Source organism: Camellia sinensis, unplaced genomic scaffold, assembly GCF_055761805.1.
Source record: "Camellia sinensis isolate YWXY unplaced genomic scaffold, ASM5576180v1 Unanchor13, whole genome shotgun sequence".
In the NCBI taxonomy this organism is placed as follows: Eukaryota; Viridiplantae; Streptophyta; class Magnoliopsida; order Ericales; family Theaceae; genus Camellia; species Camellia sinensis.
The window spans coordinates 207404-226014 of NW_028129009.1; the positions used below are offsets into that span (position 1 = coordinate 207404).

The window sequence follows — 18611 nt, forward strand, 5'->3', positions numbered from 1 at the left end:
TTCTCTACAAAGGAAGCTATAACTGGAGAAGTTAGAGGGTTAACTGACCTCACCGCTGCTAGCCCACATTGAAGACTGAGTGGGAAAAGTGGTACGACAGAGTAGTCAGAGCTCTGGAACAAGACTTGGAGGACCACTGCATTTTCGATGCCCTTTGTCTTTCTAGGTTTGTCTTTCTTGAGGACCCTCTTTTTATCCCAACTGCCCTTTGTTTTGGGAACCCTACATTTAACTTTTTCCAATTCCAGTGTGGCATGATGGTGTAATTGATTTTTCGTGCTCCTTGGAGGGGTTTAGTCACCTCGTATATGATAACCCTATAGTTCGGACTCCCGTGGTTTTGAATCTGGTTTCACAAGTGTAATATGAAATAGAAAAACACAAATGAGAGTCCAAATCTGACAAATCTTTGAAAAATCTATTTACAATTAGAAATGCCAAAAAATGGACTGCATTGCTAGATTTCAGAGTCGTCACCTAAATATTTTTTTGAAAAATTTAGGAAATCCATAACTCGTGCCAAAAGCCACTTGTTTGTCATAACCAAAGTGTCTCAGCTCGGGAACTTAGGTATGAGAGGAGAAGGCCATGAATTGAGCACCCCACTCACCCGATCAAAGATCGGCCTCTACTAATCATGATGTGAATTTTATGGACAATATATGCTCATGTTTTCAATATTATACTAGCTTACTACGTGAGGCACACAAGTATAGACTACGTCACCCATTTTGGAATGCTTTGATTTCATGTTTGTGTGAAAAGAGTTTTGAATATGTGCTACTTAAATAACTGAGCTCACATGTACATTTATCAAAATCATTCCAACTTAAGAGAAATAGCCTTTATCCACAAACATTCAAAGATGTATATCAAATAAGCACTTAGCCTCATGGTAATATGCTTGATATGGCAACACAAACATATATGTAATATGCTAAAGCAAAAAATGCTCATTTAGTACTCCGAGACAAGCCAAAGAAAATAAAATAATTAGAAAAATGCATGTTCCTAAATATGCAAATGACTAATACAACACATATTGTAGACACCCCATTTTTGACCGACCTTAAGACTCAAACATCACCGATTGAGCGCTCGTTGACGTTGCATAATGTGCTCGTTCAGAAGTTTCAGAGTCGCGGCCGTGAGCCCTGCCTCCGGACTTCCGAACCCTCTTTTGTGCTTTGCCTTGGTTTGCGAACCAGGCTCGGTTTTCTCTGTTTCTTTTCCTGAGGGGAGGGAGAGGTCCTGTAGACCATCTCTCAGTGGCCGTAGGCTACATTTGGTGGCCGTAGGCCATTTTGCCCATTTCGGAGTCCGGTTTTCGATTTTTCAGGACCGTTGGCCGTGTGCCTCGGTTCGGGACCGCCTAACCATCTCCGTTTGTTCTGTTTTTTGGCATACTTCCTTTTTACTCCCTTTTGAGGGACACTGGGGTCTGAGAAACCCACTTCGTGGCCGAATGCCACTTTCGGTGCTTAACAGCCCATTTTCGGGACCCCGAACTGCGTGTTTTGGCCCCCGGACATTCGTTTTGCATCGGTTTTCGTTCATTTTTGGCAGGTGCCTTTGTTTCATCACCAAGAAGGTCACTGATGGGTGGGAGGCCAGCAATTATCTTGGCAACCAGTTATATTCCATTTTCGCCCTCCGACACCCGTTTTTCTCACTTCCGAGCCAATGTTGAACACCTTGGGGCCACTTTCTTCAACCCCAAACCACATATTTGTGATGTACACACATGGGAGGACCCTAAAAGTTTTTGGCCAGCCATTAATTCCATTTGAACCTTTTGAACCCCTCCTCAAAATGGTTTGTTCTCTCTCCTGTTTTAGAGCTTCCAAATTCGAACCACAGGGTTGTGATGAGGGGACCTAGGAGGCCACCTTTTTGTGGTGGCCAGCCACTAAATGAACTTAGCCTTTTTGACCCCTAGCCGGCCGGCCGGCCACCTGCAACAAAAATACCTGGCCGGCCTGCTTCCTCACTGTGTGTACTTTACAGCTGTACAGCTGTTTCCCCCAGAAAATATCTATATCCGGGGGATATTTTGTGGGGGAACAATAGCCTCAATTCCCTCCACTTTGGCCTAGAGTCTTCTCTCCCTCTCTTGCATTTTTTGCTGGCCTCCCAACTCAAGAAAAGGGGTTACAAGGATTGGTTGGAGCATATACATACATATCACCCCATTTCCTTCAAGTTTTGGGCTCCATTTCTTCATCATCTTCAAGCTCTACCATCACCACTCCATTTCAGCAGCAAGGGGAGGAACTCCAGCAGCTTGGAATCATCAAAGTTGGTCCAAGAAGCAACAAAAGCATTGGTCTTCAAGGGGTGAGTAGGATTTCCTCATTTTTGGTCCATTTCTTGCACCATTTCTTAGCCATATATGCTTGTTGATTTGAGCTCCGACCAAAACTGAAAAGGTCATTTTTTTGAGCTCATTTTCTTGTTTCATTAAGGGCTCAACCCTGTTTGAGCCCCCCATATTGCACTTGCTTCAATATCCTCCTTGAATGCCATTTTCTTGCATGCTTTGGAAGCCTATCATGCTTCTATTTTTGGTCTTTTTACAGGCCTATAAATAGTCTTATTTTAGCCCATTCTTCATGTTTTATTAAAGGTCTTTGGCTGTTTGATGAATATTTTGTATACCTCATGTTATAGCCTCTTTTGAGCCTCATTTTGCATTGCATTTCTAGCATGTTTGTATACTGTTTTGGAGTTTTTATAGTTCTGTAAATATGCTTATTTTTGGTCCCTCTTCAATGTTGTAGAAGGGAATTTTTCAGTTTGGGCTTTGCATATACCACTTGCCTCTTTGGCCACCTTTTGGCCCTTTTTCTTGCATAAGAGCTTAGCTATATCTATGTTTGTTTTTGGGGTTTTTACAGTTCTGTAAAGTGGCTTATTTTGGGCCCCTCTTCAATGTTGTTGAAGGGCCCTAACCTGTTTGAGGTCAGCAGCTGTGAGTTGCTTCATAACCTCACATTTAGGGCCATTTTTGCATGCTAGTTTTGCCCTGTTTCGGTTAGCTGTTTGGCCATGCTTTGAACTGTAAAAATTCTTATTTTGAGGCTGCCTTGCTTTTGTCTTTTCATTGCATGTATCAATTATGCATGCTTTGTATAGCTGTAAGCCATTTCACGTACTTAATCTTGCATTTCGGGAGAAATTCCATGCATTGGGTGTACTTTCGCCTCGTTTCGGGGCTGTTTTACCCCTCATTTTGCTACTGAGAATTGCATGTTTGCATATCATTTTCCATGTCTTTGCCATGTCTCATTAGAGTGGCATTTCGGTGCCTGAGGGTCGGTCCTCGGTTTGCGTGCACGCGTGCACACATTTCGAGTTGTCTTATTTTCATCTGATGGCCTCCTATGTGAGTGTGGCTGAGGCTCTCTCATGTTAGTATAAGTCCATGTTACATGCTATATGCCATTTTTGCCATATTGCATTGCGTATGCCATTGCCTCGATTTGCGTGCCCGTGTGCACGCATTTCGAGGCACTCCATTTTCATCCACCGGCCTCTTATGTGAGTGTGGCTGAGGCTCTCTCATGTTAGTGTAAGTCCATGTTACATGCTATATGCCATTTTTGCCATATTGCATTGCGTATGCCATTGCCTCGGTTTGCGTACCCGTGTGCACGCATTTCGAGGCACTCCATTTTCATCCACCGGCCTCTTATGTGAGTGTGGCTGAGGCTCTCTCATGTTAGTATAAGTCCATGCCGCATTTTATATGCCATTTTAGCCATATTACATTGCGTATGCCATCGCCTCGGTTTGCGTGCCCGTGTGTACGCATTTCGAGGCATCTCATTTTCACAGCATAGTGCATACTGGATTGTATCTTAGATCGCATTCATGCATTTCTTCAGTTTGCGTGCCCGTGTGCACGCATCTCGAGGCATCTCATTTTCACAGCATAGTGCATACTAGGTTGTATCTTAGATCGCATTCATGCATTTCCTCGGTTTGCGTGCCCGTGTGCACGCATTTCGAGGCATGTCATTCCATAGCATTGTGTATGTTAGGATTGTATCTTAGTTGCATTTCATGCATGTCATGCATATTGCATCGTGTTCGGAATAGGAGTTAGCCCGGGCATGGGAAACGAGGTACGTTTCGTACTCCGAGTGACGGAACGTGTCTCAATTCCCCAGTCACCGACACTCCGGATCACCCATGATGGAGTTAGGTTTTGTTGTGTTTATACGTGCATCCATTCTATATTGAGTTGTGCAATTCGACTCCTCGGCCATCATGCCTCGGTATGCATGATTGCTGGCACGAGGATCGAGGCATGCATATATTTGTGAAAATACATTGCTATGCCCCTTTCCTGCTCTCTGTTGCAGCAAAATGAAGAATCAGCAACTTTTCGGAGTCTGGCACGCTTTCCAAGAATAACTGCTAAACAGAGGCTAATTGGGGCATTCCAGTGGATTTCCGCGCAAGGCAGCCCAGACATGCATCACTCATCAGGAGCAAGGCAGTCTCTGGCTTGCACGCCAGTTTTACAGTTTTCTTAGTTAATTTGTAAATTAATTAGGAATTTGTATATTATTTGGACTGTAATATTCTTTTATTTGGGACTGTATTATTTATTCGGACCCTCTGCGTGAGGGCACAACTGTAATAAGTGTGGGTGAGTGTGATGTATGTCTTCCAACCCCACGTCTTTCTTCCCTTTTATTTACCAGCTTATGATGGTTAGATTAGGGCATATTTAAATTAGCATACAGTATGACAGCATGTTTGCATCATTCATCTGTTTTGCATGCACCGGGCTCGGCGCACCATACTAACTGCATTGTATTTTTCAATTCCAAATTGAATACATGTTAGTTATAGCATTTCATATGCCATCTTAGAATAGCCGAGCCTGCTATAGTTGCATTTTGCATGTGTTGCATTAGGCATTTCTGTATACTTAGGATCATGCATGATTTCTAATGTAGTTCCTATTTTGGCTTGGAGTACTCGGTGAGTTTTATGCTTTAGCATCCTTGCATGCGTGTGAGTGACTGCCATGAATAGCATGCTTACCATGAGGCTAATTGCTAATGTGATATAACTGCCTGAATGCCTGTGGGTGAAGGTTGGGTCACTTAGATTGGAATAAATCATCAAATGTTTTAAAGCCCACTAGATAGTGGCAAAACCATTGTTTTCTAAGCCCACCCGAGGGTGGCAAATCCGCGTCTTAGCCTACTTGCGGGTAGCACCATTAAACCATTTTTAAACAAATAAACATGAAATGTTTTGTTCCAATTCAGGCGACTCAGTCTATACTTGTATGCTGTGCGCATCACATAGTAACCTAGGCTAATAACTGGAATAAGAACATACAATGTTTTCAAAAATAGATATCATGGTTAGTAGAGGCCGGTCTCTGACCGGCCCAGCGGGGGTGCTCACGAAGTGACCTTCCCCAATCGTACCCAAGTTCCCGAGCCGAGGCAACTTTGGTAATGACGGACACGTGGCCTTAGGCAACGAGTCAGGGTTTCCTAAATTTCTCAAAAATAAAATATTTAGGTGGCGACTCTGTATCTGGCAAAGCAGTCCATGTTTGGCACTTCTTTTCAAAAATCTGTTTCTCAAAATGATTTGCCGGATTTGGACTCTTTGGTTCAGATTTAGAACCGTGACAAATTTGAGAGTCCTGAGCTGTAGTGACCCCAATATGAACGGAACGGGAGCTCGTTCCTCCCGGGGCGTTCGGGGACGTCTACACATATAAAATGTGACTACTTGGTTGGATTTATTTAACATGTCATATGGATCAACTCAAAGCATGCGGTAACGCATGTATTCAAGTAAGTAGAAAATGACAACAATGTTTAGAATGATGAACTGAACTCAATGCATGCAAAAAATGGATATTAAGCACGGTAATGATATGAAATGAAAAATATGATACTACCACAGTAAGCATATAAATAAAAGGGAGAAAGAAATGGGGGTTGGAAGACGCACAAAATATTACAAGTTTGCCCTCACACAAGAGGGTCCGAATGAATGTCCTAATTAAACTAATTATTACAAACTCAAATGAATAAACTAGACTAATTAATTATCTGTTACAAGTCCAAATAAAAGGTAGAGCAAATAATTAATTACAACATACTAATGTTAAAGCACTAATTTAATGGACTTGAACGGAAGGCAAAGAGCCATATGTGCAAAACTGAGAACATCCTCCCGGAAACCTCTCTGTTTGTTGCCAAAATCTGCTTTATTTGCAGTTAGAAAATTATTCTATTTTGTCCTCAAATTCTGCTTTGTTCTGCTATAAAAATGCCACTACTTGTACAAAATAGGTGGCCGGCCATACAGGATGACGGCCGGCCAGCCACTGCTTCTGGAGGATACCTTGCTACCATAGAGTTGAAACAGAGCAAAAACAGAGTGCTTCTAAGAGATGTTTATCCTCTCTATCCTTCCCTATCATGAAGATGATCAAGGAAGGAGTAGATTCATTTCTCAAATCATCAATTCTCACTAATTTGTTGTGTGATGATCTTAGAAATGATAGGACAAGAGGTCAATAATTTAAACAAAAGATAGGCAATACCTTCTCCCTATCATGGAGTTACCTGAAGGAAAGGGGTATACATTGCTTCATGAATCATTAAACATCACTAAAAAAGTATGCAATGATTCAAGACGCAATAGGTTCAATATAACGTCTGATTAAACCTAACCCACTTTTATTACTTTTTTTACTTCAATTTATTAGCCCTTTTTTACATTACCTTTCCATTTCTTATCTTTTCTTCAGTTTTGTCCAAAGGTGATCATTACGTCCACTAAATCCAAAGCAATAAAGAATAGCAAGCACGACTTAACCCGAGAAATGAGCTTTTCAAGCCCTTTTCTATGGGGGAAAATTACAAAGGAAGAATTAAACTCACTTACAAGCGATAATGAATTCTAAGTCAAACCCAAAATAAGCGATGATGACTAGTCAAACTCAAATAGAGTGATAACGACTAATCAAATCCAAAATGAGCAATAATGACTCCAAATCCAAACTTGACAATAAGCTATAATGACACTTTCCTTTGTGATTTCCAAAGGTCTAACTAGAAAGTTAGTCCCTTAGAAGTAATGCACCGATGATAAAGAGAAGTATCGAACGAGAGATCACGCTTAGCATAAGAGAGATGTAATGCCCTGATAATGAACCTCCGAAGAGATTAATCCATTTAGCATGAGAGGCCTCTTTCTTATGCTTTGAGCAATAACCTTTCATTTGGTACAATTCTTAATCAAAGAAACAAAGAAATGAGGGAGATTGCAGAGTGCTAATGGAAAGTGGATGATTGCAATGGTATGAACATGTATGAAAGCTATAAAAAAGAATGAAAAAAAAAGACTATTAACCCAAATGGATTGAAAGCTATATCCATGATGACTTTCAAAAACATATCTATGGTATTTAAAGCATAATTTAACACACTAAAAAACTCTGAAACAGTACAAAAACAGTGCTAAAAATTAGGTTTTGGAGGTGGAAAAAGTGAGCAAAAATGGGATAAAGCCAAAGGGTTTCAACCAACCAACAAGCCTAAGGAATGGTGGCTAACCCTTTTTTTTTTCTTTTGTGACTTAAAATCACATATTTCAGGCCTCAAAACACTCTGATAATAGTATGAAAAAGCAAAGAAAAGAAAGAGAAAAGATGGTACAAAACCTCAACAATTACCCTTTCAAAAAGAGGAAGAGCTTTTAGTTCACAAACCACAAGTTGAACACTCTCAAGAGGCTAAAATTATCTTCATAAGTCTCAGCAAAAGGTCCCAAGTTCTAGCTTGTAAGATGTATGTATGGTGTATGTAAATTTCTAGAGAAGAGGGAAGTGTGTTGGATAAGTTTTGCTTTTGGCCAAAATTTTTTAACCCTAAACCATGAAAGGGGGCTTGTATTTATAGAAAAACACAATCTCATGTCAGAAATATCAAGAAAGAGATAGCTAGTGCAAAGCATGCACATGGGGATAGCTAGTTGTCTCAAATTATCTGCTGTCACTGAACACGGCCGGCCGTTCAATCAAAGATGACCTGCCGGCCATTTGTTGGCTAGCTCTTCTCTGAGTGGTTAGGCTAGAAAAAATTAGGTTTTGGTCCAACGGAAGTGCAAGGTTTAGGTTCTGAATCTCAAAATCGAAGCCTTTTGTTGAAGAAATTAAACGGTTACACAGTGTAATATTTCATCATTGAGCGTTCAACGTGAGGCACCCAAGTCTTAAGGGTAGTCAAAATGGTGTGTCTACAGTTGCCTCTCTTTGATAGAGTTCGAAGTCATGAAATGACGTGAGTGAATGTCAAAGCCCGAAGACGACCCATTTGACAAGGCCGTAAGACTTGGGCAAGCAATCAAAATGTAAATGAAATTGGTTGAACTCAAAAGTTGCCTACGTATCCCTTTGCATGGAATCAAACCAGTGTAGGTCAAGTGCAAGATGCAAAATGATATGCATAAAGGATGCAAATTGGAAGCTGGATTCACACGCTTCGCAAAGCCAGTTTTCTTTGAAAATCCATGATCATGCAAGACAATGCAATAAGCAATAACAAGATAACAGCATATGAACGAAAAGCTTAAAGCTTAAGTCAAAATAAATTCAATCGTGTTTCATACGAAAAGGAGTAAGCAAATAGCAATTCCAAATACATTTCACGTGAAAGAAGGAAAATATGGTGTGATCAACAAACGTAACTCACCGTATTTTATATGGAGATAGGGAAGGTTGTAACCAAGTGAAAACAACGTCCTAACGCATTTCACGCGAAAGGACGAAAGGGTGGTGTAACCAACAGGTGTATCTCACCGTATTTTATACGAAGAGAGGGAAGGTTTTAACCGAGGAAAGCAATATCCTATGCGTTTCACGGGAAAGAAAGGAAGGGTGGTGTAACCAACAGGCATATCTCATCGTATTTCATACGGAGAGAGGGAAGGTTTTAACCAAATGAAAACAACATCCTAACGCAGTTCACGCGAAAAGAGGGAAGGTGGTGTAACCAACAGGCGTATCTCAACGTATTTCATACGGAGAGAGAGAAGGTTTTAACCAAGTGAAAACAACATCCTAACGCGTTTCCTGTGAAAGGACGGAAATGTGGTGCAACCAATAGGCATATCTCAACGTATTTCATACGGAGAGAGGAAAGGTTTTAACTGGGTGAAAATAACATCCTAATGTGTTTCACATAAAAGGATGGAAGGATGGTGTAGCCAATATGCGTATCTCAACATATTTCATACGAAGAGAGGAAAGGTTTTAACAAGTGAAAACAGCATCCTAACACGTTTCACGTGAAAGAACTAAAGAGTGGTGTAACCAACAGGTGTATCTCAACGTATTTCAGATGGAGAGAGGAAAGGTTTTAACTAAGTGAAAACAACATCCTAACGCGTTTCACGCGAAAGGACGGATGGGTGTTGTAACTAACAGGCATATCTCAATGTGTTTCACACGGAGAGAGGAAAGGTTTTAACCAAGTAAAAAGTGCAAGCCAAACTACGTACACGTAGAGAGGAGGTGAGACAAAAGGTACAAGTCAAACTACGCTTCAGGCAATAGAGGAAAGGGGTAGAACCAAATCACACTCGTGTGACAAGGGTGAACACAATAAATGAAAAGCATGACGCTCATGGATGCAACATAGTTGTCATAATTTCCTGTAATTGATGCGAAACATGATGCGACGCATGTTCCATGTAACATGATAGGCAACATAATTGAAAAGATAAACAAAAAGCAGTGATTTTGAAAACACCTCATAAAGATTTCTGACTTACCGTTAAGAGGTCCTCAAAATCTTAGAAAAGGATACAACTTGCTTAAGCTTGAGATTAAGGAACTTTCCCACTTCGGAGAAATGACAGTACTTGGGACAGCGCATCTGGAACACAATTCCGAGACTTTCTGAAGTTGAAACACACTCAAATACTCAAATTTTCCACTTTACAGATGAACACAGGATCAAATATGCACAGAATAAGCAAGACCTCAGCAAAAATCACATCTGGACCACTTAAAGAATTGGCTAGCCAAAAGAAAGGGGTCGGCCGTCCAAATAAGTGGTCGGCCGGCCAACAGTGTTGAGTTCGGGGGTAAAAATGGGTTTTTACACCTGGCCCTTTAAAACACAACTTTGGCCCTATTTTTCACATACATCCAAGTCGAAAACCTCCTTTCTCTCTCTCTAGGTGCTCTCTCTCTCTCTAGATTTTCACTCACCTCATTTTACCCAATGACCCACGCAATCTTTATTCGTAAAACCCATTTGGCCCTCTATGTTTTGAACGGATTGGATTTTGATTTGGTTGAGTTTTTGGGTTTTTCATTGTTTTTGGCTCATTCTCACAAGTTTTTCTTGGTATTTGTGCACTATCTTCTGAGTTTTACTTTTTTCTTTCTTTTTCTGTCTCCTAAGGTTTGGGTTTTTAGTGTTTTTACCTATTTCTCTCATTTTTCTTGTTTTTTTTTTCACCACCCACTACTTTCTTCATGGCAGATGATATTCCACATGATGGTGCCCTTCCCGAGGTACCGTTGCTTTTTCCACTGTAGGGGGGTAGAGAAGTCAATGATAAACGAGACCGATGGGACAGCAGCCGCTGACATTGTCGCGAAGGAGATCTACCCTCTATAGCTTGAGCCCGAGTTACTGCTGTTGAGGGTGAGGCCTTTTGACCCTGCCAGCTAGCATCCACGTACACATGTGATGGCTCCTAGAGGCATGCTGTGATTTGAGCACTTTGCTAGGGGTATGCCCAAGGACTTCCTCTTGCGAGAGCACACCTCTCATCTTTCCCACGATGCTTCTGAGGTAAGAATCTTTGCTCCTTTTTATGCGCTTTGCTTGCTTTGATATTTCATTTACAGTCTTTCATCTTCATGTACTTAACAAATTTTTCTTTCAACACAAGGTAAAGCTCTTATCTGGAGGGGTTATGGGGCAGTGACTGTAGGGACTGGTACAAGGAGCTCCCCGCTCGAGTCAGACAATTGGTGGATGAGGCGGGCTTCGGCCTATTCTATTGAGGGCTCACACGACTACAGGCTAGTTGAGCCTTGCTCGGTGCTTTAGTGGAGAGGTGGTGGGACACCACTAATTCCTTCCATTTCTTCTCCACTAGGGAGATGATGATGACCTCTTATGACTTCTCCATGATCACGGGGCTATGACTAGCGGATGATCTGATCCTTTTCGACATCGACATGGGCCAGTGGGAGATAGCTTGGATCTATCTGCTTGGAGCACACCCTCCCTTGGATAGGCTGCCATGGTCCGATATAACTAGTTCTACGATCATTTCCATGAGAGCCAGCTAGAGACTCAGGAGTAGGTTGACCAATACACTCAGGGCTTCTTGATCTGTCTTCTCAGTACCACCTTGTTTGCGAACAGGTGGAATACCGTAGGTTTGTATTTGCTCAGTGTTTTAGTGGTCTTGCCTCGAGTCCACTTCTACGATTGGGGTGGTGCTGGCCTCGCCACTCTGTATGGCTATATGAGCTCTGGTTCCTACAAGAAGGTAAACAAGGTTGGAGGCTACTGGAGAGCCTGAGAGGTACATACTACACTTTCTATTACCATTTCTGTTTGTACATTATGCTTTCTGCTTTGCACTTTCTATTTTTATTTCTGTCTTTGCCTGTTGACTCACAAACTACTCTTTTCTTGTAGCTCTGGGTATATGCCTATTTCCCCACCCTTGCCCCGGTTCCACAGGATGAGATGGAGGCAGCAGTTCCCTACTCCAGGCGATATGACAGCAAGTGCTACCCTCGGCGCCGCAGTGTTACGACCTTTGCTTTTTACTGCCGTTTCTTTGACATAGTGACAACGTGTGAGGTAATCTTAAATTCATGCCCATTCCATTCCATTACTACTGCTTTGACCCATTCTATTCTCTGATAACTAATAACAATTAACGACTGTGAATTCTCTATTTGTAGGTGACATGACAACAATGGGTGATGATGTCGGTCGGGACGAGGGACAAGTATGTTGGGTCTTGAGACACCTCCAGGTTACGGATCTTGCTGGAGGGTCTTTTCTGCAGGACCTGGTATTTGGGAGAGAGGTTCATGTGCCAGACCCAGGGGCTACTGGGCCCCATTGTTCCTGCTTTTCTTCCACCATCCATGAGGATCGCTGATAGCCTACCAGTTAAGGCTATTGCACAGTTTATGATAGGACAGGATGCCAATATCTTCCGCGGGGTTGGAGACTACGCCAAGTTCATCTGGACCCATCTCATGCTGCTTCTAACTAGAGTTCACGCGGGGAGGCGCTATAGATGTTCCTGCTACTAGAGATGCTGCCCGTGCAGCTGAGCCTCATATTGGAGGGGCTGCTCCTGCAGCTGAGCCTGATGCTTGGGATATTCCCCCTGCTATACTTATTGTTGGCCTGCCGGAGATCCCGACCAAGATCACATATTGGTGGCTGAGTGGTATGTACTTTGTCTTGGACCTCGACGTGTAGCAGGTATGTACTTTGTCTTGCAATTTATGTTTTACATTCCCTTTTCTACATATTGATGCTCAAACTCACTTGTAGGTGCCGGTGGAGTACGTAGATGGCTTCCTTCAGTTTGTCGACTCCTTGGTACATATGGTACGGAGGAGGGAGGCCCTGCTTACTCTTCATGGTCATTAGGTACCCTTACTTTTCTCATTCATTTGATTGCTTTGATTCTATTCTTGCCATACTTATATTGATTTTGCACCAATACTGTACTGATATTTTGTTTCTTGCTTTCAGCCTCCGTCTGTACCTGTGGCACCTCCTCTGATTGTAGGGAGGAAAGGTAGACAAGCTCTTGTACACGACAGGGGTGAGAGTACAGGTCGAGGCAGAGGCAGAGGTGCCCAGAGTCAGAGTGGAGAGTCTCAGGCACATGAGACTTCCTTATCTTCAGAGCTGGTTTTGAGTGGAGATGATGCTGAGACTAGCGGCACTGAGGGGACGATGAGCGAACACTCCGGATCTAGGAGCGGAGAGGATGAGGCTGGTTTTGAGTCCTACTCCTCTGATGACAACGGCGCTAACGGTGACAGTGATCCTGAGTCTCCTCCTTAAAAGAGGATGAAGAGGGCCTCTCGACGCACCTGATGCGACTAACACTGATTTTTACGCTCTTCTTTTCTTTTCTTTTGGTAGTTCAAAACTTTGTATAGCTTCATATAGGTCTTTACTTTTTGTTTTGAAAACTTGTATTTTCTCTTTTGTAAAAACTATGATCGGGGTTGAACCTTACAATTTTATAAAAGAAAGAACTTTTTTTGCACAACATCTCGAGCATGGCACAACACTTGCATAAAATTGGTTGTATTTGAATGGAAAAGGAAAATGATCACATTCGAACAAGTTCGTAATCGGATATTGAGCTTACGACCGACCAAAATACAGAATACAACTTAATAAAGGAAAAACAAAGTAAAAAAGAAAAACACCTAAACACAGCTATTCACACTTACTAGAAACAAAAGACTCAAAGCAAGACTCAAAAGCAAAAAGGGCCAACATGACATTGTTGCCCAGCTGCCTTGCCAACAAACTCGGTCGGTCGGCCAATAGAATAGACAGTCGGCTAGTGAAGTGGCCAGTTGGACAAGACTTGTGCTTAGACAGTTGGCAACAGCTATCAGCCACTCATACAACCTTATCTTCTATAAAGGTCTTCTCTTGCTCATTTTTCGACAAAATATCATCTTTTTGCAATTTTCCCTGAAAATAGAGATTTTTCTTGTTGAGAGACTCAAGCATTGGACGACCACTTTGGATGGCACGAAAAAGGTAAATTTTCGTGGTTTTCACATAAACGCTCTTTTTCCATTGATAGCTGTTGTCCGATGTTAGGATTTACTCACTCATGTGTTTTGCTTCGAAATACAGGAGATATGTCCAACTCTCGAAGAGTTTCAAGCATTAATGGAATCTTCTCGTAATGAGGAGATTATGCCTCAACCCCGTTTTGGCCATGCCTAGCCCCGAACCAAAAAGACCATAACTGCCCATAGAAATTCACTTTCATTGCCATTCTGCCCCTTGCAACTAACCCTTCTACCAAATGGAAGGAGAACAATAAAATCCTTCGATGGTGAGATGGACCAAGCAACAATGGATAGGATAGTTGAGTTGAAAATGGTTATGGCTGAACTTCGAGATAAAGTTGTCTACGTATCCCTAAGATGGGAATCAGGCCTTACGTAGTTCGGTTAGGGTTCACTCGAGTATTAACTCTTTCCTTTTGCGCTCTAACTTTTGCTAAAGTCGCTTTGTTGGGTTTTTAACCTTGCGAGCTCAAGGGCAGTATTTCTTCAACTTGTCCATGTTGATCGGATGTGAGAATTACAAACCATCCAAATCCATTAGGATGATTGCTCCCCCCGACCAGGTAGATTTGATGATGTAAGGACCAGTCCAATTGGGTCTGAACTTGCCCCTATGGTCATGGATAAGGGCTCAATTGTCTTTAAGCACCATATCACCTTCTTTGAGGTTTTTGGATTTGACTTTCTTGTTGAAAGCCTTGGCAATTTTGCGCTGATATCCTTGGATATGATACAACACCTTCAATCTTCTTTCGTCAAAAAGCATCAATTCTTCGAATATGTTCTGCTGCCAATCTACCTCTGCTATCCGACACTCAATCATGATTCTCAGTGACGGTATTTCAATCTCGATTGGCAGAATAGTTTCCATCCCATATACAAAAGAGTAGGGGGTTGCACCTATAGATGTTCGAATTGACGTTCTATAACCCCAGAGTGCAAACGATAGCTTATCTGGCCAGTCTTTGTAAATTTCGACCATCTTTTGTAGGATATTCTTGATATTCTTGTTTGCGGCTTCAACGGATCCATTGGTCTGTGGTCTATACGTTGATGACTTGTGAAAAGCCACGTTGTATTTTTCAAGCAAATCTACCACCTCCTTCTTGAAGTGTGAGCCATTGTCCGATATGATCTCATTTGGCACTTTATACCTACAGATGATATTATTCCTAATGAACTTGGCCACATGTGACGCTTTCAACACAGAATAAGACTGAGCTTCCACTTACTTGGTAAAATAGTCGATCGCCAGTAAAATGAACTCATGTCTATTTGAACCCTTTGGTGAAACTGCCCCAATGACGTCAATTCCCCAGATTGAGAAAGGCTATGGTGAAGTCATGTTATAGAGTTTTGACGGTGGGATATTCATGCGATTGGCATGGATTTGACATTTGTGGCGTCATCGAACAAAGTAAATACAATCCTCCTCCATGGTTGACCAATAATATCCCTGCCTGAGGATCTTTCTAGCCAGCATCACACCATTTATGTGTGGTCCATACTTTCCTCTGTGGATGGCCACCATGAGATGCTTTGACTCCTCCTCTTCGACGCAGAGCTTGTGCATTCCCATATGGCCTCTCTTGTATAACTTATTTCTGTAGATGATGAACTAGATGGCTAGACGTTGTATTCCTTGTTTATCCTTGGCATTTGCCCCTCGTGGATACGCATCATTCTCCAAAAAGTTCCAAATGTCATAATACCCGGGGTTTTTATCTTGAGCTTCGTCTATTGAGGCTATTGTTTTGTAAACAGGAGCATACTTTTGTTCAACGATAATCGGACACATCTTCACCCCGAGTGGTATGTCTAGCATGGAGGATAGAGTTACCAGCGCATCAGCAAACCGATTTGCTCTCTCTTAGTAGATGTGTAAATGTCAAATTTTCAAACTTTGGAATTAGAATGTCCAAGGTTTAATGATAAACTTTCATTTTCTCTTCTTTGACCTTCTAGTCTCCATTGGCTTGAGAAATAACCAAGTTTGAGTCTCCAATGATGTCTAACCTTATTGACCCTAGTTCTAGGGCAGCTTCTAATCCAGCAATACACGCTTCATACCCTGCTTCATTGTTGGATACTTTGAACTAGAGTTCGAAAGCAAGGGGTATATGGAAATAATTGGGTGCTAAAAGCAACATGCCTATCCCATAACCGTATTGATTAGCTGCTCCATCAAAGTACATTGTCCACATCTCTTCTTCGACCTACAGAATCTCCTCATCTAGGAATAGATACTCTACCATTTCATCTCTTTTTATTGGGTGGTTTGCCAGAAATGCAGCTACTGCTCTCCCTTTGACTGACTTGCGAGTGACATACTTGAGGTCAAACTCAGAGAGAAGAAGTAATCGACGAGCTAGCCTACCCGTAAGTGCCGGTTTCTCAAAGAGATATTTGATGGGATCTAATCTCAAAACCAAAATTACGGAGTAGACTAACAGGTAGTGTCTCAACTTCCTAGTGGCCCAAACCAAAGCTAAGTTAGCGTTTTCTAGAGGAGTGTAATGAGTCTCGTAATCCAACATCTTCTTGCTCAGGTAGTAAATGGCCTTTTCCACCTTAGCTTCTAATTCTTGTGCTAGCATGCACTTTATGGTTGACTCTGTCACAGATAGATACATGATCAGTGGCTTTTTTGGCTCTGGTGGCGTTAATATAGGCTGATTCTAAAGGTACTGCTTGACCTATTCGAAAGCAAACTGACATCGATCATCCCATTGGAACTTCTTCCTTTTTTCAAGAGACCAAATAGTAGTTCACAAGTCAAGGTTAATTTTGAGATAAACCGTCTTATGAATTGCACTTTCCCCCGAAAGCCACGCATCTCTTTTTCAGTCCTTGGTGGTAGCATTTTTAAGATGGCCTTGATCTTGGATAGATCTACTTCAATTCCCCTTTGCGTAATTAGAAATCCCAGTATTTTCCTAGTAGTCACCCCAAAAGTGCATTTTTGCAGGTTCAACCTCAGCCTGTACTCCCTGATTCATTCAGAGAACTTTTCTAGTGCGATGTAGTGGCCTTCTTGCTCTTTGAATTTTACAATCATGTCATCCACATACACCTCGACTTCCTTATAGATCATTTTGTGTAAGATTATGGTTGCAGCTCTCTGATATGTAACCCCAATGTTCTTCAACCCGAATGGTATAACCCTGTAGTGGTAAGTACCCCATGGCGTGGTGAATGCAGTCTTCTTTTTGTCCTCAGGCGCCTTCAAAACCTGGTATACCCGGAAAACCCATCAATGAATGATAACAAGGCATGTCCAGTGGTGAAGTCTACCAATTCATCAATGTGTAGCAATGAAAAGTCATACTTTGGGCTGGCCTTATTCAAATCCTAGAAGTCGACATGAACCCTGAATCTGTTTTCCTTCTTCAGGATCGGAACAATGTTGGCCAACCGAGTCGGATATTCAGATACCATCAAAAATCTTGCATCGATTTGCTTGGTGACTTCCTCTTTAATCTTCAATGCCCAATCCGAACGAATTCTGTGGAGTTTCTGCTTGACAGGTGGGCCTCAGGATCAAGAGGGATCTGGTTCAGTACAATCTTAAGATCCATTCCAGGCATGTCTTCGTAAGACCACGCGAAAACATCTTTGAAATCTTTTAATAAAGCGATTAAACATTCGCGTTCCTCCAAAGACAACGTGGACCTGATCTGGACCAAGCGTGGATCTTTCTCAGTACCCACGTTAATTGCAATGATCTCATTCATGCAAGGCTCAGCACACCTCTCCTCCTTTTGGTCAATCAAGTTTTTCAAAGCCCAAGGAATTTCTTCTTCTTTGTTAAAATTTTGAAAATCCTAGTCAATACAATAAATTAATAGCACAAAGAAGTAAACCGAATCTGCAACATTCTCATTTAGAAGTTCTGGTTCCTCGGTTACAATAGACTAAAAAGAAAATGCAAAAAATGACCTAGACAGGACCTTGGCACCTGGCCTACTACCCTCGAAGGTGCCAGACTCCGACTCACCAGATTGACTCAAATCTAATTCTGACTCAACAGACTTAGTGGAATTAGACTCAGGCTCATCATTCGATTTAGAATTGGCAATAAAGCCCTTCTCCAACTACCAATTGAGGCGTGGCGCCCTCGACGTATCCATAATGCAATTGGCGGAGTCCATAACCGGTTCCTCTCCGATCATAGAAACAGTAAAGGTATCCCCCAAGTTCTCCGTATTGGCCTCAGGATCTGTCAAGAGATCGACCAATGCTGCCCCTACTCCAACCTCACTGCTGTCTGAACGTCATCTTTATTCTGGCCGGCGTTGATACTTGGATTAGCCCCCTCTTCATTACTGTCTTGAAGCTGGTGGTTAAAAAAGATTTCAAATCTAGGGAAACGTTTTTTTGTTGAGGAATTGACCCAAGGCTCGGGAAAGCTGTAGAAGGGGAAATCCTTTCCTTCTCTAACAAAGCGCCCATTCAACGTTCCCCAAATTGGCTTGTGAACCAGCTCATAGTGTTTCTCAACGTTTTTGGCCTTGGCCCTTTCTCTCATTTCTTCTCCCTTCCTTCTCTAGTCCTGTTTGGTGGGCACATAACCCAACCCAAAGGCATGTAGATTGTGTGGCACATCAGCTAGCACCACAACACCTTTTCTCTTGCTCCTTCTGAGCCCTATTCCTAGAATATGCCGCAATTTGTTCATCAAATGAATGAACTGAGCACTGACATACATGCCTTCGTCCTTTGCTAAGATGGTCTGTAC

General features: G+C 42.1%; 1 protein-coding gene across 1 annotated transcript; it reads right to left on the reverse strand.

Moving 5' to 3' along the window:
• Nucleotides 1–14504: 14504 nt before the first annotated feature.
• LOC145814841 (uncharacterized) lies at nucleotides 14505–14855 on the reverse strand. The gene has a single exon (XM_082911833.1). It carries the CDS (start codon nucleotides 14853–14855, stop codon nucleotides 14505–14507), a length of 351 nt encoding a protein of 116 aa, XP_082767959.1.
• Between the last annotated feature and the right edge of the window lie 3756 nt (nucleotides 14856–18611).

Excerpts from the sequence above, each read along its gene's own strand:
- LOC145814841 (XM_082911833.1), bottom strand. The coding sequence starts at position 14,855 with ATGGTCGAAATTTACAAAGACTGGCCAGATAAGCTATCGTTTGCACTC.